General features: G+C 44.8%; 1 protein-coding gene across 3 annotated transcripts in view; it reads left to right on the top strand.

Annotated features, from left to right (window-relative positions):
* The window catches only part of LOC142591027 (uncharacterized), a 102,495-nt gene extending 81,268 nt beyond the window's left edge, over window positions 1-21,227 (top strand). Inside the window, exons 9-12 of one of the 3 annotated variants that reach the window (XM_075703403.1) lie at window positions 2,171-2,194; window positions 6,274-6,347; window positions 14,837-14,932; window positions 20,536-21,227. In XM_075703403.1, coding sequence (XP_075559518.1) covers window positions 2,171-2,194; window positions 6,274-6,347; window positions 14,837-14,932; window positions 20,536-20,741 — 400 coding nt within the window. In that variant the 3' untranslated portion in view covers window positions 20,742-21,227. Of the gene's footprint in view, window positions 1-2,170; window positions 2,195-6,273; window positions 6,348-14,836; window positions 14,939-15,068; window positions 15,204-20,535 lie in introns of those variants that run through there. The other 2 variants (XM_075703402.1, XM_075703404.1) reach the window with 2 other exon arrangements.
* The last annotated feature ends 430 nt before the right edge of the window (window positions 21,228-21,657 follow it).

Here is a 21,657-nt window from a genome sequence, read left to right as displayed (position 1 = left end):
TATGAAAAGAATGTGATGAAAAATAAAGTTCCAAAACCAAACGCGAAAGTTGTTCGTGGGCACTGAAAACAAGATTTTTTGCTAAAACAGAAACTTTCTTTATTTTTTACGTGCGGCCAGTGTTCATTTATATATGCCACGCACTTACATATATTGAAAGTGATCAGTCATTTCAGTGGTAAGAAATAACTCCACGAAGGGAAGAGAAACATGTCACGAGCTGCTGCGAAACCCATTTTTCTCGAAAGGTATTATCTGATGGAGTAAAATGAATAAAAAAACATCTTAAAAGGCAGAAATTTGAGGCAAAATGGTATTTCGATTTTCAGTTAGGAAAAGAAACGAAAACAAACTGGAAACAAAAAAACACCTTCACACGATAGAATAAGCCTGCACGCGGAGCACTTATAATTCTTATTTGCTCACCTAAAGTCGCCATGCCTCAGCAAAGTCTATCAAACTGAATTTGGCGGCACAAGAAGAAAATAGGAGGCCGGGAGCGACGTTGTTGCACGTCGCTCTACAAACCTACACAGTAGCTCGTCAAGAACATAAAGACGAATCCCACAAGCACCGTCCTCATGATGTCGTTGCTTAACCACACAGAGCTCGGTTGATACGCATGTGAGCTCGTTTTGCGTGCGTACATTTCACAATCAATCAGCATGGTTTGTTTGCTTTCGGGTCCAGTATTGAGATGCCGTGTTGTGTAGTGGGCCAGCGTGTTTGCAGGCTTGCCAAAGTATTTCACCGTGCCTCAAGTGGAGCACCAGTAAACCGCTAAGTCTTCAGTTTCCGGACGTTTGAAGCATAAAATGTGTGCTGGAATAATTCGATGCGGGCAACGCGAGTGAGAAAGACCACACGGGGCACGCCCTATCTTGCACGAAACAAGTCAACTTCTGGTCGTCAAATTCCAGACAACTTTTTCACAAGACGTGCAATTATGATCTCAGATGTACAATTTCGCTCACACTCTGTCATTCGAAATGTAACGCGAGCCGGAGCAACCCTAGTGTGTTAGTTTTACAGGTGAAGCCTTTTCAGCTTTCATGAGAAGCATCAGTACAGCAGCTTCGAATTTTCAACTAAGACACCTTTTCTTGCCGTTCTTTTAAAGCAAGGTTCGTTTAACGCCTTCAGTAAACAATTCGAGAAAACGTGTGAGAGAGAGAGAAGAGAATTGGAGAATGCAAGGTTAATTATAAATGTCTCTGGTTGCCTGGTTTCACTGGGGGAAAAGAAAAGAGACATCGGAATGTATGCACGTGCGCGTACAACATTAAACAGTGAAAAGCGCTCGCATAAGGCGGTACTTTCCGAAAGCTCAAAACTGCCTTCACTTGCTTCTGGGCGGACAATCAGTGGAGAAGGAGTTTCCGCAGCATCTATTCACTTAATCGATGTTCATCTAGTGGCCTCAATGCATTGCACATGTATTGCCTGTGTACTTAAATTGAGGACCGTAGCACAACAGGTTACCAATGCTGTCCTAACAGTCACACATATCATATGCAGGAACGTCAGCTGTTCCGTTTAGTGGCAAATAAGCTTTCAGAAAAGCAGCTACCAAAGTTCCCCCACCCCCGAAAAAGAAACATCTATAGTGTAAGGGCAAGGGTCTGTGGTACTTAGCTCACGTTTCAAGGGCACGTAGCCGCAGAAAGATGCTCGGCGAAGGTTTCCGTTTCAACGCTTCAATGCAGTACGTCCCTTGAGATCGCCATCCGGATAAATGTCCAAAGGCGTAAAAGTTAGCTTTACTTGGCTGATCCGTCGGGGCAAAAAAAATTCGTTGTTCATTAATCGCTGTTATGGAAGCTACTATTGTATTTCAGATTCTTGAATAGCCACACAGCGACGATCTCCGAGTCGCACTTAATGCACGCGCTTTGAAACTACGCATAAGATGGTGGCATTAGCTCTTCTATCCAGATCACTGTGCATTTCGAGTATTCTTTGCTGTTGAATGGTCGTTAATCAACGCCGCTCCCACTTCGTGGGTCAGCTGCTGAAGTTATCCAAAAGTCACATTTTCAAGAACTCCCTGCTCCTTCACCTCTCCCAACACCGCCAGCCGCAAAATAATGTTTTATGGTTTTCTGCTGCTACATAGACTGTTGCCCAAATAGAAAAAGTAAAATAAAACTGTTTTCTTCCTTTATTTCAGACGGAAAGAGGTGATGATAAAAATGTAAGTCAGGCAAAGACTCCCTACAAAGATTATGATGTATATTTTATTACAGTGTTGCGTAGACAGTGAGCATCAAATAACTGACATTTTTTTTCTGCCTGCACACTAGCGCAGATAGCTATGATAGATAGATAAAGCATGAATAGTTGTAGCGAGTTTTACATCACGTAAGCAACAAAGAGAAGCCGTCACGAACGAAAAGCAATATGTCAGCAGTAAATTCGATGGCTAGAGCGAAGAGAGAATTTAGGTAATATGCGAGCAATCTCCTCACAAAGTACAATAGATAAATAAGGCATAGATCCATTAAAGATATAAACGTTCTGTGTGCCAATTAATATAGGGACTTACAAGGACTTAACGTAAGGAATTACAAGTAATCAAAAAAGTCAATCTCAAAGCTGGACATGATTAGGAAAAACTATGTGAGCCGTGACAGGCAATGTCTAATGGAAGGTTAAGATTGATGGTCCGAAAGCCAAAAAAGAAAACGCTGCATGGTCTAGTCAGAGCACAACAGTTCGCAAGTAATAGTACGCATCTTGCAACTGCCAGCGTATTCACCTAGACAAAGCAGACTTGGATGGTAACCATAATGTGAGCGAAATCTATACTTTAATAATAAGGTCGGGGCGCTTCCACAAACAGTATGTTGCTATGAATGGCCGCTTATCAGTATTTTTCAAGCGGGAACATTATAACTGATATATTGAGTAAGAAATTTCTGCTGTTAAAACATTTATTCTCCTAAAATAATTCAAAAAGTAGTGAACATACACAGATTGTAACGTTCAAAGGAACAGGAAACAGTGGGCAGCACCTTAACGTAGAACTAAATAACCCTAATACTGAGAAATGAACAGCGTGATCAAATTTGGAGGAACCTTAAGCTTCGCCTTTAAGAGTCGAACGCTATAGCATTCAAAGATCCCTGACTGCTTTTCACGCTTCCCGGCAACTGCAGCCTATGTACCATCAATTTTTACCGGAAAACGCTGGTGGCGAACGCTATAAGCACGAAGGCGAGCTTTTCGTTAGACCCGAGGCCTCTTGCGTGAGCTGATCTCCTGTTAGTGTTTCACACAATCAACATTTCAGTCTTAGAAGATCTAACATAAAAGGTATGTGCTGCCGGTGTTTTTTACCTGACATTTGTTGGTGAATTGTGATTATCAACATTCCTAAGAATAACTTTGTGAAGAATGAAAGACAAGGTTTGAACAACTCAGGTGCTAAAAGAGTGGTTATGTATGCGATCTTTGAAATGATTCTTGGTCCAGAATCTGTCGACGCTGGACGTCTACGCCGGATTTTCGGCGACACCTGGCCCTTAACGCTGTCGCGTTAAAATAGTTGATATTAGTTATAAAAGCTAACGAATAAAAGATAGTGAAACGACGAGCTTTTTTTTTAGAAAATGCATTTGCCATTTTTTCTCTTTGTGTTGTGTAACATGATGCTGAGTCATAAAACATTTTCACCTACACCTGTATTTCGTACTATGAATATAGTACGAAACACATTGATATTTCGTTGGGTCCACAATGGCATCGTGAGAAGTTTTAGCAATATTAACTGATACACAAACACATTAAATTTAAATTTATCAGGGGTATCAGAGTCGTAGTATATTTAGTTAACATGAATTTACCGTGATTGGCTGTAAATTGCGCTATTTCGTATAATTTTCTCAGTACAGAAATTGAAAGTAGATAACGAAGCTAATTATTAAATGCCTGGACATCGCAATATTGATTCAGCCGACTACTGCCTTTGGGCTAGAAAATCTGACAGCACTTTTGCGCAGTCAATCTTTCAAGTAATTGTGGGATATGAACGCTGTGTGCGTGCCTAATGATGAGTTCAAAAGGGCTGAGGAACGTGCAATTTGAAGCCCGAAAATTGCGACCTGCATCTGAGACCTGCAAGATACAACCTGCTACTGCGAGAAATTGTTGGGAACCCCAAGGAACGATACGTACGCAGCATGCAAGCACTTTGCGGAACATGGAAGCACGTGTCACGTCGAGCTTTTAGTACTGCGAAATGCCTACGGACGTAAGCGGGCGAGCTTTGTTAGGCTCCGGGCGCGTCGGAGCGCATTGGCCTCTTCCGTCAGTGCGTCGAACGATCGGTCTAACTATTGACGCTGTTGTTCTCGCCAACGTGACGTAACGTGTCTGTACGTCGAACATTATTTCGGCCTTTAAAAGACTACATTACTGTGAATGCAATACACGAATCATATCTAGAAAAATACAACTGAATAGTCGCTTTCTGAGGCTGGCACGGTCATTTGCGACGAACTGCGCCCACACGAGGTCGAGCATTTCGCGCAAACAGCGCACACTGAACACTTTCTCCAAAACAAAGTTCCTATGTTTTGCTATGCATTCCCACCGTGAAGGATCCGGGAATGGCTTCTGCGCGTTCACTTAACGCAGCAAAGCCAAATTGTAGGCTATTGAAAAGCACAGCCTTTCGCTAGAGTGACCTAGAATTCATCTGATCGCCCATGACGCCACCATGCTGCGGAACTCTTTTGTTTCGCGCCCTCCCGAACCAACTAGAACCACGAGAGCAGCACGCAAGGCTCCCCACGTACGCAGGCATGAATCGGATGCTTGCGTACGTGGCAGCTGCGTAAACATCACGTACCGTTTGTGTTGAGTTCTGCACATGCGCACTTTGCAGAACGTAGCGATCGTGCGTACGCCACGCTGTTGCGTACGCAACGTACGCTGTACCTAAACTGTTTCATGCCCCAATTGGAAGTGCGCTGAGCGGTCCTTCGAGTCATGAACTGCCCACGCGTGGGCATGCGAGCGCGTTTTGATTTGGCCTTACCAAGGCGCATCTAGAACGCAGGTAAGAGCTCGTGCGCTCAAGGAACCCGCGGATAACACAGGCTTTCGTGGGCGAGAGCGAGGGTGAGCTGGCATCGCGGTGATGCCGTCTTTCCTGGCGCAATAGTGACAACAGGTGTTCCATTTCGTCCACTCTGCTTCGTCGAGGCGCACTCGCGTCACAGCGAATTGGGGTTTAGGTGCCTTTACGCAGCTAAACAGACTAGAGACGCAGGCTTTATCGCTCAATGGGCCCTTTGACGTTTTCGCATAAATACTCAATGATAAGGCAACGTTGGAAAGGCGGTAAAGAACAAAAGAATCCGCGAAGTTGCAGGCATCTAGATTTTCTGCAATGGTGTACTTATGTAGGCTAATTAATCACAAATGACGCAGGATATGTGAACATATGTTTACAAAATGAACGGCTTATAGGAAATGTTGCAGCCATATCAAGATATTAGTGTCAGGTACCGGTAATTGTTAACGAAATAATGAACAACCACAGCACGCTGCTCGTATACACACATGCCGAAAAAATAGAGTTTTGGACTATAGGCTAGGGAAGTGCAGGAGAGTGCAATTAGGGAAATAACGAGAAATGTTACGAGTAATACTGTGACAGTGTAAAATTACAATAGAGTAGCAAAGAGGAGAGTGGGCTAAATGGGAAGCAAACGCTGGCATTCAGCTTTTTTTTTTTTTAATTGAATAGGGCAGGCCATGTATTACTAGAGAACGGTTACCGTTCACAGTAAAATATTAGGTACCAATGGACAGAAATTTCGCTGAGCATTGTGGACGATTAGGCGGTGTGATGATTTTCGGAGTACTGAGTGGAATCAGCCCACCTAAAACAGGAGCAACCGCACATCATAGGCAGAAGCGTAACACCTGTAGTGAGCACGAATCTCAATGTCAAATATTGTTAGGCAGAATTATTGGTGTTACAATACCTAACGAGTCATTGCTCAAGTGCACTCTGCTCGGCCACCGCCTATTCTCGTTTACGTATTGCGAAAAATGGCATACGAAGCATGTTCCTCTATCTTATGCTTCAATCTAGGCATTGGTACTGTTCCCCCGATGCTGTCTCCCCATATTAGAGGGAGCGGTGCCACATGTCATACGACGACAAAATTAATTGAGATGCGTAAGGTATTCTAAAATTTTGTACATCTCTGGACTGTATTTACTGATGTTTTGAACATGTCTAGATTTTTGTATTTTCAGAAAGGAAGTCGTACAATTTCAAGCGGTTACCGAAGATGCTGAGACAAGAATTCAACTCAAGAACATAATAGAAGGTACAGGATGCTTATTCCATTCGTTATTCCTATCTGCAGTAAACATGAATTGCAGTTCAAAGGAGTCGTGATATCTGACACGAATACGACAATTTTAATGTACGTCCGTTTTAAAATGGAGTTTTTCCTAATATTCCGCAAAAAAAGAAATTCCTTCCAAAACTAATGAAATCCGTACATACATAGTGGACGAATGAAAGCATCGGTAGATTTTTTTGCGGATATCTATCAGTTTATTCTATAAGGTAAAGGAATTTTACAGTGATATCTTTGAAGAACTCACTGTCATGGTTGTTTCATTGTCCACCGCCGTCTGTTGCTGGAATCTCAAAATGACTCGTGAGAAATTTACTTGAGTTTACGACCTAAAGATTGCCAGTCCAGAATTGTACGTCTCAGCCATGAACGTTGTAGCTGCTAGGGCAGTGTAAAATACTGATACTAAAGACGGCGATCACATCAGCAGCTGCTATGACTGACCAAAGCCCGTTCAATATTTGCGTAGTGGAAAGTGCTTTCATTATCACCTACTTCGCCTTCTAGCGCGTCACCTACCTTGTTGCGGAGGTTGTTGTAAAATAGGTTTGCTTCTTCGACATTTAATCATAATTACTGAGCGCATCTGCGTTGTATTCATTAGCCTTCGGCTTGCGCATGTCCTCTCATGTTCACTGGATGGCAATAACGTCATCTAGTTTGTTTCGAAGATAGCGTCAGGTTTTAGTATTATGCTAGTCCAAATAATATTTCCCTACAATACAAACGGATGCATAAGTAAGGGGATCTGTTTGTAGACACTAATGCCCAAGTGCGAAAATGCAAGACGATGAAGGAAAGCCGAGTAACTTCAGTTTAGGACCGGCAGCTGCCTCGTCAACAAATAAATATTGAATTCCGCCTACTTTACTTCTATAAATCTGATTGCTTTCTCGTGTCTGTGAATGTGCTTTCTAAAAAACACCGCTTGAAACAGCGCTACTGCGCATTATGTTCTGTCAGCAAAAAAAAAAAAGAAAAGTCACAGGCCTTCGAGGTACATGCCACGCAGTCACAGCCTAAGCTGAAGGAGCGGCCCCCCGGGAGCGCAATTTTCGTCAGCACGCACTACAGAGTCTTCGCGGTGAAGTCTGTTCACGTCGTTTTCACGAGCCGGATCCTAACTCTCCGCCGTGCATCGACTCCTGGTAGAATCGAACGAAACTGCAATGCAAAGATTGTACTTATCGACGCTACGTGGCACGCATGTCACCTCGAGTGTCAAATAGCACGATACGAAGCTAATGAAGATCATAATAATTGAATGTCATTCCCTTCGAAAGGGAATGATAAAAAACAGTCAGCTAGCCTGTTTCAATTAGCAGGTATGCCTTACATATTAATCAGTACATCAATATTTACACATATCCATTATATTTTCCCTCCTCAAGACTTCGCTATCTATCTTGTACTGCTACCTATGCAACTGCTATATGATGTGCCTCCTGGTAAAAATAAGCAACTGCAATGCAAAGAGCGCACATATAGACGCTATGCGGCGCGCATTTCAAATCGCAAAGCAAGTGGCGCGGCACGATGATAATGATATTGCTGATTTATTCAGATCTCCTTTGAAGCACGGCCGTTACATAGTCACCTAGCCTGCTTGATTTAATCAGGAACATATTTCCTAGCATTCTTGTATACATCTCGTTAAGCTTCGTTTTCTTCCCTAGGCCTTATTAACTGCCTTGTGCCCCTACCTGTAAACTCTTTTCATCCAACAATAAAATTCACATTAGAATCCTCAACTGAGCGCATGCATTTTCTGGACACAACGATATACGTTGACAATGGGGCGCTAAAGAAAACGCTGTATAGGAAACCTTTCGACAAACAACAGTACCTAGAATATATGAACCACCATCCCAGACATTGCAAACAAGGCATCTTCAAAGGCCAAGCCACACGACTACGTCGCATTTGCGTTGAAAACCAAGACTACACAAATAGACTCTATCACCTTAAAGAAACCCTGTCAAACAGGAACCACCCAAACAGTGACCTTCAAAAAGTCTACACGGCTGCAACCAAACTTGATCGAGCCGAGGTCCTCAAGTCCCGCCCGAGAATCACAAGAACAACAATGCCTCTTCTTACTACTAAATTCTAAAACACACTCCCAAACGTGAATAACATCCTGAGTAAATACTACCCAATTCTCACCAGCAACCAGAAACTTAATGAGATTTTTCCCGACCAGCCCAGAGTTGCCTACAGCGGCCACGCTAATGTTAAAGATATTCTCGTGCATGTCAAACTAAGAACAAAGACGAGGTTGGAAACTGGTCATTGTGGCGGCCCCAGGTGCTCTACATGCAAACATATTCAATCTACTACTACGGTAAACAGTACAGCATCGAATTACGCACACAAGGTAACTTCCGTATTCACCTGCACATCAAGCAACGTAGTCTACTGTCTAGAATGTGCCGCTTGCAGCAAACAATACCTAGGTGAGACTGGACAACAAATTCATACAAGACTCAACGGTCGTCGCGCGGACACAAAACACAATTTAGCTAAAGCAGTAGCCAGCCACGTTAATGAACATGGTCATATCTTTGACAAAGCAAGGCTATATATACTACAACCAAACTTCCGTTCACCTCGCGAAAGGAAATATACGGAATCATACCTCATACACAAGTTTAATTGCCTACACCCGACTGGAATTAATTTGGCACGCGGCAGCTTCGAATATTTAAAAGCGGTAATCTAAATCTGAAATTCTCATATCATCAACCAAGAGATAAAACACATTATGCCACCAGTTAACTTTAATTCCTAACCTCACCTAGTTCTCCATTTCGACAAAATTTTTCCTTCCTACTACTTAATTTATTACACTCTCATGTTTTTACGTTTGTATCAACTGCAGGACCTCCTTTTGCCATGTACACTAACCCCCGCCCGCTTCTGTGCACGTCACCCTCCTATTTGTTATTCCGGTTTCGGTTCCCCCCTCTCATTTCTTCTTTTTCTTTATCTCTTTTTATTATATGTTTTTGAAACATCCACACCAACACATTCCGAAGTCCCAGACGTCAGTATACCTTTATCGGTGCCTCAGCCACACAAGGTATCGCCATTTATGTATACTGCAGTAACGACACCTACGCTGAACTACTGGGGCTAACGTCCCTTGAAAGAGCATGCCGCTGCCTTTTAGATACGCCATAGATTGCACCCCAGACTTCTTGTTGCCATCTTAACTACTTCAAAATTATTCGACGCATTTCTGCTATGCTATTCAAGTCACGCTTTCAGCTCATGTTTTATTTGGGTGGGGGGGGCGGGAGGGGGGGGGTCTTTTGTGTTACTCGCGCACTGACCTCCTGACCGGCTCTTCTAATACCACAAAAACATGCCGCCACTGACACCTCTGAATGCTCCCTAACCTCTCGCTTCCCCAACCCCCTTCCATGCCTCCCCTACCTTTTTTTTTGTTTTCTTGCTCTTTCCCCCTCCCTTTATTTTTTTCCCTCTTGGTGTCCCTTCCACCATTTTGTTTCTTTGTCCTTTTCTTTCTTTAATTTTCTCCCCGCCTACCCGCTCTCCCCCTCTTCTCCCCTCGTCTTGGGAACGACGCTCACACACGTCAGGCGACAGCGCTCATTACCTCTGAAGTCTCTCCGTTTATAACCAAACGCCACCGACGACAAACGCATGTGACGTCACTGCACTAACCCTTTAAAAATAACATGCCGAGGATGACAAGGCTGCCTTTGACGAAGATAGGTCCTCCTATCGAAACGTTGGCCAGCATTTCTGAGGCACCTTATCTCTGTTTACAAACTTTATACTACCTGTGCACCCCTTACGTAGCGTCCAACCTGCTGTAATAATATGCATTTGCGGCATAAAATGTGCACGCATCGACGTTGCTAGGCGCGCATGTGACATCGTGTGTCTGCTCGCGCTGTAGGACGTGTATATAGAGCATTTTTCCTCAGAGTGCGAGAGGGCATTGGTGTTTTTCAGTGGTACACTAAATGGCTTCCACGCGGCGGGCCAGGGTTCAGTCTCGGCGGACATTCGGTATTTTTTTTCTCATTCCCGGCGAGAGCTGCTATGAACACCGTATTCTGGCGGCGGCCGCCGTGGTGGCCGCGGACACTATCGCCAACCGGAACGGCTACGGGATTGAGCCCATAACCAGCTTACACTGTAAAATATATAAATAAATTCTACTGGAGAGTATTGCAGCCAGCACGGCGAAGTGCGCAAGAGGAAGATGTTGTACGCTCCATTCCTGTTTGGCTGAGATTAGCCCATTTTTGATATTTTGCACTAAGTTCCCTGCAGATGCTGCTTGTAGGAACTCTCCGTGGCTTTTGCTGGAGTTGCCGGGTACTCCTCTTCAGCCTCCTGGAGCTCCGCAGCCGTACGTTATCAATTGCATCCTCAATGAGCGACAACGCTGGCCATTCGCAAGCTGCTCCTGCACTACAGGCTGCCATGTTATTTGGTGAGGTCCTTCAGCGCGACCTTGCAATCTCCAGTGGCGCCGACGATCACAATGTAGAAAAGTGGTTCGGAAAGAATGTACGCATTAGCGTGTATAACAAGTGCGATGGCCTCGTGAAGCCGACCAACGCCATCTTTTTATCGAATTGGCGTGGCCACTCCGTGGTTCAGGAACCACGAAGGCGACTTCACTGTCTAAGCAGCCTTCACTTCACTATTTGGGCGTCCCTCTCTGCACAAGCTTCAAGCTGAAGATCGTTTGCGTGGCTGAGCTCAGCAAAGCGGTAACACTTTGCCGCGATACACTTAGGTCGCTATCGGCCTGCGAAAGCGACTCGGATGCGTTCACGACCAAAGATGACAAGGTTAGGCATATTATGAAAGGAATAGATGATGTTGCCTTCCATATGCTCGTGGCCAAGAACTTTGCGAGAGTTGTCAAAGAAATTGAACTTGATAAATATTTTGATTAATTAAGCAAACAATGTCTTTTAACCCATCACACCACTATGCAATACGCGGACCTCTTGGTCTTGGAGCGCGCAAGCATCGGCGCTGGTCCTTCCGGCCTGCAGACGCTGATTCATCAATATATTCGGGTAGTGCCTCTCCATCTATATCTCGCGGCGTGTGTTACTTAGCCTTCTTCCGTACTGACTGCCGCTTTGTTGTGTGATCCCTGCGCAAGTTGTTGAAGTGCTCCCACCTCCCTCTCAAGCGCCGCATTGGACTGCACGTCTGAGTTATGATGAATCTGTCACCTGACCTTGTGATCGACAGATGCCTACTGCCTCCAGCCAGAACAGCAGCTCTTACTCGTGGGCTTCCGTTGTCGCCTTCCGGACATTATACTTAACCGCTAAAGATGGAAGACGAGCTCAGCTCTTCCATCGCAAACTTGAAAAATGCGGCGAACTAAGAGACCAGCATGTCCAGCGCATTGATTTGTATTTCGTGCAGGCCTCAAGATGAGTTAAACTCATCTTGGTCTTGATCAGAGCTTCTTCCAGATGTCTTGCTTTATGTTTGCTTATTTTCAATAGAATCAGCAGCAAAATGTGCTGTTGAAGAGCGATGTTGCGAGCATAACCACCCTGTGCGCAGTGAAACCCAAGTTACTCACAGTATGAACATCTATTTATCTTAGTAAAGTTCACTTTCCAAATCGTTTTTTTTTTCATGATCATATATGACAGATATGGCAGATATGATCATCACAAGGATGTGCACGCAAAAAGGGCATGTCTTTTCGGCAAGTTTTTCGTCATTTTTTATCGTACGTCCACGGCTAACCCTTGACGTACTCCCTATGATCGTTTTGTGTGTTTTGCATGTTGTATTCGGGAACATATGGCGCGCATCTATTTCTGTCACGCACTAAATTCCCTGTGGCGCGCCAAACATCACCTACATTCGCCGAGAAACTTCTCTCCGTACTATGCCTAATTCAACGGACTCGTATTTGCGTCTCCCTGCCTTCAGCTAACTGTCGGTCTCTTTCTCCCTGCCGCCGCTTCCTTAAGCACATGCTTCACCGTTGAAGCTGTGGGCAGTAGGAAAACTGACCTACAGTTTCCGCGACAAGGACTGTGCTGTTCAAGTTTACGAGGCCTCATCTTTTCCCTCCTTAGAAGGTTGTATTGTTTTCAGAAGGCGTCGGCGACAAATATTCTTGTCGAAACTGCGACTGCCGTTTCTGTGACCAGTAAAGACTTCTGATGCGAACTCAAGAAAGGGGCGATTCCTGTTCCCGGTTTTTCCCGTCAAGCCTCCTGCCGCATGTGCCTCTAGTGTTGCGCCACGGCATGCATCGCTTGACACATTGTGGGTTGGGACGTCATTTCCTTGCATCATGTGCGGGCATTTATTGTGCACTTCATCATCTGTATATTATCATCATCATGCGTGTGCTCTTCTTCATCGTGCGGGTAGGCGCATCATCATAGTGGACTGTGCCCAGGGTCCTTCACCGCGCCTCTCAGGCTCAATAAAGGATGGCCCTTACTGTGACGTCAGACATGTTGTAGTCGAGTACCATCGTGCGCAACTTGCTTTGTCCCCGCTGAGTTTAACCACTATGTCGACCTCCATGGCCAGAGTGCTCAAGTCTGCACTGCTGACGTCGTCACCTTCCGTTTCTGACCCGCCTTGCAATTCTCTGCCTCGTTTACATCGTCTAAGGATTGTATGTGACACCGGATTCTGTTACTCCCGTTTGCCGTTATCACTCTCACCGATTGTTCCGGTACAATTTATGTGTGCAGTCGATTTCTCTATCCCTTTCCTCTGTTAGTACATCAACGAGTGGTGAGTCTCGATATTTTCGATGCCTTTGTTTGTCTTTACCTATTTTTTATGCGGACACCCCCCGGTACGCACAGGCCTCTGCGAGCCCCAACCCACGGACCAGCCCGGGTTCTAGCATTGGTGTCCCCGACGCCGTTTTGTTCCTGGAGGCTCCGCCAATAATGCGAAATAATGACATCTTGTTTCAATTAGTGGAAAACACGATTGAATACATGTAATTACGTCCAGCCGCCAATTTGCGACGCTAAGGTGAGCACTACCGCAACCCGCGACTTCTGCCGGCATGCCTAGGGACAAGCGTATACAACACGCGCTAAGAAACTGCTCCGTAGTGCCTAGGAAGAGTCGTATATTCAAGGAGCCAAAGTCCCCACATTTCCTCTCTCGCACCCGCTCTTACTCGTGCATACACACAAACGTGTTGCGTCTCCGCAAGTGCCACGCCCCACTGAAGCTAATTGTACATACGCAGCCAGGAGGGGTAAAAACTGTCTTACGTGCAACGAGCAGCGGCCACAAGCGTAAAAAGCGTTCGCTTGCTCCTTCACCTGAGCGTGCGCTTTCCAAACTACAAAAATTATCCCACAAACGGACTTCAGCCTTCAGCAAACTTCAGCAAGCTAGAGTGGGTGTCACTCTCCGTCAGGAAGCTTGTAGAGCTGGCCGCTCCGTAACGATGTAATTAAATGGCTTTGTTCATGGTCACATCGCCACCGTGTCCTCTGCCCATGCCCGTTAGGAGTCGCGAGCCGTTGCAAAGAAGAGTCAGCAGCACGCTCAGAACACTTGGGTCCCCGCCGTAATAATGTGTATCAAATATGCGTAAGAGAGATATTAGACACTAAGCGCATGCAATGTTATAAAATATCGTTCAGTTCCAGCTGTTCCAAGAGAACGTTATGGCAGAAAAAAGTTAGTAAAGCAAATGTAACCTTTTAGAGATATGTCTGGTATATTTTCACTTTATAATCTCTTATACGTTATATTGTGTTACAGCGCTATCTTACACGCAAGCGTAACTGGCCAGCCGGTGAAAAAAGAGGTGTCTGTCTGAAGCCCCGAAGCAAGCGAACGGCGAAAGCGCCTGGACGTGAAGAGAATCGCGCGTGGGGGAAAGTGCGAAGGATTGCGCTGAGTGCGGTGCAAACTAACACCACGTCGAGGAATGTGTAGGTAGCACTGAGCGAAGTCTGCATGTGGGAAGGAGGCGTCGTGGAGGAGGAAGGTAAGCGGAGGCGCGCTGGGTTGACCTGCTGTGGCTGTTGCTACACGTTTTCGTTGCAGTGTGCACGTAGCGGGTTCCTCTCGTGACAACATCGCCCTTGTGCGCCGTACTTCTTGTGTGCGAGCGAACGCGTGCGACGGTGACCAAATGATGGCGGCTCAATCTCGCCTGCGCAAAGCTACGAAGCGGGCCGTACTCCTTCGCGCGTATGACACCAGGGAAGGGAGGGGGGTGGTACTTCAGCCGCGATCGGCATTTATCTTGACAGTGACCTTTCTTGTTTCTCTGCAATGTTTTTGCAAAGAAACCTATCGTAAGGTTCTACCAGTACCTTCCGGACTTGAAACAGTCAGACCAGTTTTTTTTTTCCTTTCGCCAAAGTATCTGCTTTTTAACAGTGCCTAACACATGATAGAAGATAGGAAATACCTAATAGGCGTTTTCTTTCCAGTTACGCCTACGAATGATCCACCAAGGTACTTTCCTCAGACTTACACGGTTCTGCAAGTTGAACCTGATTGCTTGCTTTTGTCATCCGGCGTTTCAAGTGAGCGTAAGTTTCTTGTCAAGTTCATGTCTTCCACATGATTCAAAATAGTGTTATGAGTTGGTCTTTTGATGGCGTTTTTCTTGTAGTACATCAATACATTGTTCTTTTGTGTACCTGAGCTGTTTCATTAAAGGCGCCATGGAACTGCTTAAAGAGCTATGATAGCATGCACGAACATACTACGTGTTCTCTTTCAGCGAGGTGAACACCGTAACCGATTACAGAATTTTTGTTCACTTGTACAAACAGTTCTATAGCAATAAATTTATTATTCACTGTCTGTCGTATTTTATTGAAGGCTAATTTCATAGCTTGAGAAGGCAGAAGAACGCATGTTTCAAACATATAATGGTTTTTGTATCTTTCAGTACAGAATGCGTCTGACACGGCCCATAATTGTTGAAGTAAAAAGAAATCACTCGAAAACTGCAGTCCGCGCTTTGAGAAATAAACTTCAGCCATAAATACACTACACGCTGGGTTAAAATGTAAATACGCCGAAGTATCGGAGGCTATGACATGCTTCTCCGACCAATTCGGCGCAGTTTTAGAAACTTCATTCGGTGTTATCCGAAGTTTATTGTGACATCCAGTCTTAACGAAGTCAGCCAAAAACCAATGAGCGAAAACACAATTGAAAATGAATTTATTAAATCTTTACGGCCCATTTTAAATCAGGAAACTGACGTTCAGTGATGCAGGGATATCTATCGAGTTAGTATGATCAAGGTAGAAAGATATTTCAAGCACGAATTGTCGTAAAAATTACAAGAGTCACACCTGTTCGTTTCCGTATCTGCGTCCGTTCTCCAGCGTCACTTTGCTCGTGTATTTCAGTCAGAGCTTCAAAGGCTGTAGCAGGTTTCGCACACGTATATTCTTGCCTGAACAGTACGCTGGGACTTTTCGACACGCGCACCTGAGTTACCGGGCTGCCTGTGACGTAAGAGGCTTTCATAGGAGCCGCATCGTGCGATCTTTATGCGAAAATAATTGAAGCAATTTAATGAAATTTCACCGTTTCTCGAAGCACGAATAATAGCTTTGTCTGTGCTGATTTGAAAGCATAGCCCTACCAGGGGTTTAGAAATTTTCATTTACATTCGTACTGCGAAATGATATTTCAAAAATCATACTTATTTATACGCTTAATAAAGAGAGAAAATGCATGCTACCACTGACGTTTCAAGCTCTGAGATCTGTGTGCAGGTTACAGTAAAAATCAGCAGACATTTTTGATGTGTGAAACCAGAGAAACCGGCTGGCTACTTCTTTACTGCAAGGATAATAATTATTGAATATTGATAAAATGTAGAATACTGTGAAATTTGCGTGATTTACTCTTGAAGGCTACATGACAAAATGTCAGCTTAATTGTCATGACGGAATAGAGGGGCAAATGCTTCCAGGAAAGCGTCTGATGTCCTTAAATTCTCATAGAGGCTCCAGTAGAAACAGTGTCCATGTAAATTTTAGTCGCGTCATCACGACGCAATTTGAGCATAATATTGAATCGACGGCCACTCTCTCAGCGGCTACTAAAAGCAGTGTAGGCCTACTCCCTTAGGGACGTGCAAGAGAATTATCTGCGGGCCTCTTAAATAAAGTGAGCTCCTTGGACGTAATGTTCACTGACATTTCATCCAAACGCTAACAATAAATGTTTACGGCCCTACTTATTTTTTTCCCATAAACTAACCTGCGGTTTCTCATTGTCGGGCATTTGTGATATTACGAATGCCGGTTGCAATCAGGCGTAGTGCCTGTGGTACAATTGCTTGTTGTCCCTTTCTAAACCTTAGTTTTACCGTACATAATGCACCACTTTGAGCTATACATTTTTGTCTAAATATGATGGATCTAGCACATCTTACGCGTCTCATTTGCACAGCTGTACGATGGTGAGGGACTATCCTAAATGGAAATGAGCTAATAAAGAAATGCGAAAACAAGGTAACAAATCGATAAATATTGCGGAGCAATGATAATTCGATCGAATTAAAAAATCGAGTGTGAAGTCTAATGGAAAGATCAGGCCGTTAGAAAATTCTTGGTAACTGCATGTATACCGGCACCAGGCTAGATTCCATATTGGCGCCGTAGTAACAAATTGCTCATTCAGCGAAAAAGGTGTCATCTGTAGCAGGCAAGCGGCATCTAAATTCGCACGGGATGCGATGGGCAAAACGGAAGATGACATCGTTGCGTTGTCACTACTCTCGCTGTCGGAGACCTGTGCTATCCGCGCCTCCCTTGCCTGCGCATGCTCTCGTCTGCGTGCTAACTTTGACTCGCTAATCGCTATAAAGAAATTAATGTATAGAAAAGAATAAATTTGATAGGAAGAACAGTGGTGGTGTGAGTTTCGAACCTACTACCATGCGATCGCGAGCCGAGTGTCTCACCCTCCGGGCTAAACCAGCACCTCGTAGAAAGGAAGCGTGTGCACTCGGCTTTATGACATCAGGCTGCTTCGACCGGAGTTTTCATCGCCAAGGCCGGTGTGACGAAAGCGATGACTTCAAAATCACTGGGGCTCATTCGAGTGCGTCCCAATGAGATAATATGGCAGTCGGGCAAGGTAGCGCGGTGTCATGGATCAATTCGCACCGGCCTTGTGATACCTAGGAGACGTTCACCAAGGGTCTCAACGCGCTCGCTTGCCCGCGAGAAGTTCATAACTGGACGAACCGCTTAGTGGCATTCAAATAGAGAATAATTATTTCACATTCACATCTCAGAAGAATTGCTTAAGAGTCTTCTGATTTTCTTCCGTATTCGTCTTGCTTATTTCAGCAAAATAATTATTTTTTCGAAAATCAGTGAACCATATTGATGCATGTAACCGAAACTTGGATCGATTGTTATTAGAAAAATTATGAAACTTTGGCTACAATTTTGTATCTGCGACATCGTTTTCACCGGAAGAAAGCAATATGCATCGTTGTTCTCAGATTACAAAGTGCTGTGGTGTGCTCTCACAAATTAAGGTGGAACTTTGTATAGTAAATAATATGCGCGGGAAAACTACATCGGTCATTTAAGTGTACGAAATTAACATTGTTCACCTGTATTCAATTTATACATCAGTGAACCCACAAATGCTAAGTAAACACGATCAATCTTTCTTCGCTGAAGCTATCTGAACTGCGCCTTGTGGAGAGTCTATATTAGGCTTTTCTTCCAATAAAACAACGCAGCTTGTATGAGTAGTGCGCATTTCTGTTCAAAATATTTTGACCTTCCATAGTCGTCTAATCAGTTCCGAAACATGACGTCGCGGAGGCACAATTGGCCTCTAAAAAAAGATCAACCACTAAACTCACTTTTTGATGAGGTTGTGACAGATAGAACGCAGCTTTCCTGAAGACGATCTTCTTTTGCCGACATTGTACCGCCTCTGAGCAATCTTTTTAAAGCGAAACTTTCTTTGCCTCTTCCTTCAATTTCCTACTGCTGTCGCTGCGGCCACCGCTGCTGGTTACTGCTGCTGTCTGGAACGCCGTGTCGATGGGTGTTTGACAGCGTGATTATGCATAGCGGAAGGGCGGCAAAGGAGTAAGGCGACGTCATAACTCGCTTGGTGTCAATTATACCGTATTATTACGTCGCTGAAACTTCCTCTAGAGCTCCCAGGTGTAACCAGAATACTCTCTAACCCACAGTAGCTGTGCGTGAACCCGCCGCAACATCCGTGCAGACGCTCAAGCGTTTACTCTTGTACTCACGTGCAACATTGCCCAAATGTATGGGGATAGTATGGTAGACAGGTGACAGGGCGATGATGCAGAGAATGGACAGAGCCAACGCAGTCAGCAAACGAGAAAATAACAGCCTTTCCATTCTTCGTGTGCAACAGCTCGCATGCATGGAAGGAGCGCTAAATAGGGCAAAGGCGAAGTCATAAAGCATGCCTCTTTGTGGTTCCTTCACTAAAGGAAACTCTACCACTAGAAATTACAAAAGGGGCGGGCCGAGTGGATAAATATAAATTCAAGGTACTGTACGGCGAAATGCGGTATGTTTCTGATATTCCTAAAAAGTAAACAATGTGCAAATTTGAAGCGAAATCAAGAGTTTTACGTAATCTCGTCTGGTGGCGAAGTAACGGCCCATTAGGAAGAAAGACAGAACGCCGACCAAAATGGGGCCACCCATTTTAGACGCCGTTCTGTTTTTATTCCAATTATACTGTGCAAATTTGTTTAGCGGAGAACTGACTCTGAGCGTGCGTTTGCAAGGGTTCGTATTCAGTGAGCACAGCCGCGTCTAGACGACCATGCGCAAGCGACGGCCCGGCTAATCAACACTTCTGCGACTTTCTCGGTGGGGTAATCGCAATGGCTCTGCTGGACGTGGCGGTTTCGATCCTAACAAGTGGTGGGCCGCATTTAAACGGCTGCGAAATGCGGAAAGGCTTATTTGCTTTACTTAGGTGAACGTTAAAGAAGTCCATGTAGTCATAATTATTCCGGACGGCCTCACTACGGCGTGACTCAAACTCATTGTAGTTTTTTCACGTAATACCCTATTATTCCATTAAAGTTTAAAACTTCTGCTACAATGTGATATTAAGTGTCAGTCAATGACAATGCTGACCTTATGGAAGCTATGAACAATGGCGCACGTAAACGCCTCAAGCAAACACGTCCTGCTGTGTGTTCCGTGGACTACGCGAAAAACAGCGGTGCTGCACGCAGGGTAACATTCGCCATCACCACACGCGTTTTGCGCAAAACGCTGAGAGAAACAGTCGCTGTCGTCATTACCCGCCGCCGTGGCTTAGTGGCTATGGTGTTCGGCTGCTAAGCACGACTTCGCCGGGTCACATCCCCGCCGCGGCGGCCGCATTTCTATGGTGGCGAAATGGAAAAGCGTCCATTTTCTTGGCATTGGGGGCACATTAAAAATCCCCTGGTAGTCAAAATTACTCCGCAGGCCATCACTCAAGCACGCTGGAGTCACTGGAGACGAATTGGACACCAAGGACAATCTGACCACTTATAAGAATATCGTTAAGCCCTTTTACTTCAGTTGCGGAATGTTTCCCCCACCTCATCCCAAGTTCAGCCGGGCGCTGGCTACCACCCTGCGCCTGCTACAAACAAACACGTTCCGCTCACCCGGCCGCATCCACCTTATATTGCCGGATCTTTACACTACCCCCAACTGCAGGTGCTGTGACACTCACCCGTCAAGGCTTCCGCATATGCTGTGGGAGTGCCCAGCACATTACACACACATTAACACCACGATACTCTTGTCGAGGTTGCGTGAGGCTCTACGGAACTCCGCTCTCGACGAGCAAACCTGGACGACCCAGCACGCCCGCGAGGCGGTGGCGAGGCAAGCCCGCGACGTCCCCTCTCGGGAGGCTTAGGCCCGGCCATCATAAAGAGCTGGTTCTATAATAAAAGTTTATCCCCCATCACCCCCACTACGGCATGCCTCATAATCAAATGGAGCTTCCGGCCCGTGAAACTCCAGAATTCAATACGCTGTCAACATCACCACAAACTATGGTCAATATAGTGGTGTGGCGGATCTGTATGATATTTATACTTACATTTGCATTGTCTTTCATTTGGTCATGCTTTCAGAAAACCACACATGCCTGTTGTGGGGATTGTCAAGACGACAAGTAAATGCTGATACTGAATGTCTTAAGAGGCTCCAGTCTGTGTGTACTCAAGACATGTATGACCTTACGGAATTTAATGGGCCATGCCAGCAGCTTGATCGAGAGGAAACAAGACTTGACCAAATAATGAAGGAAGCGGAAACCGCTGAGCCTGCCAGTGACTAATAATTAAACCTGCTTGTCAGTGTGCTCGCATGACTGATAACTGGATAAAAAAATTGCTGTTTACTTCCGCATTGAGTCTAGCATGTTGTACACATGTACTATTTAAGCCATTCGATGTTATAAAGAATGCAGTTTGTGCTATTTTGCAAATGGAGACAGTGTTTAGCTGGAGAAGTGCTTGTTTGAGAAGCACTCAATGATTTCCTTTATAACTATGAAGTGTGGCATGTTATTGTTAACAGATGGCTATGCTATTACTTTTCGCGGTTGTTACAATGTAAATGGGCTTTGCCAAATCCTGGTAAATATATTCGCGCAACGCCACAACATCGTTCCCGTAATTAGCGTTTATAGCGTCGCAATAAATGGAGTGAACATTGCTCATCAACCATTACTGCCTGTTAAAGTCGCAAAACAATGGGAAGTTCAGCGAAGTATTTCATTTAAGTGTATAATTCATTCGAAAGAAAACTGATAATAAAAGTAGCTGCAAAGAAGCATTCTGTAATATTTCCGTGTTATTAGGCATATAGATAGAGATTATGTTCTAAAACTACTCCTACTCTCCATTTATGAGCGTGAACAATAGCTGCAATTGTGGTCATCAGTATAGATACGGCTAGTAGGTACAGAACATGTACGGTGTATTATGCGTTCATATGTTTTTTTTACAGACAGTTCTCGTACCCCACGGAATAAAAAAGGCCACATGGAGTTATACTTTTATGAAGCGCTCAACGAAGAAATGCGCGTTCAACTATTCGCCAACCAAAAGCACGAGCTCCCGCTATTAATCCTGCAGTGTGATAAAATGCTAAAGCGAAACTTTTCTTTCTCGCGATCATGAGGGCTGCCCGACGGAAATATGTTCAAATCAGATTTGCATCTTTATTCGAGTTAAATTTTTTAGGTTAGT

The sequence above is a fragment of the Dermacentor variabilis genome, chromosome 8 (assembly GCF_050947875.1).
Source record: "Dermacentor variabilis isolate Ectoservices chromosome 8, ASM5094787v1, whole genome shotgun sequence".
Lineage (NCBI taxonomy): Eukaryota > Metazoa > Arthropoda > Arachnida > Ixodida > Ixodidae > Dermacentor > Dermacentor variabilis.
The sequence above is the reverse complement of the archived record's forward strand: the minus strand, read 5'-3'. Positions and strand labels throughout refer to the sequence as shown.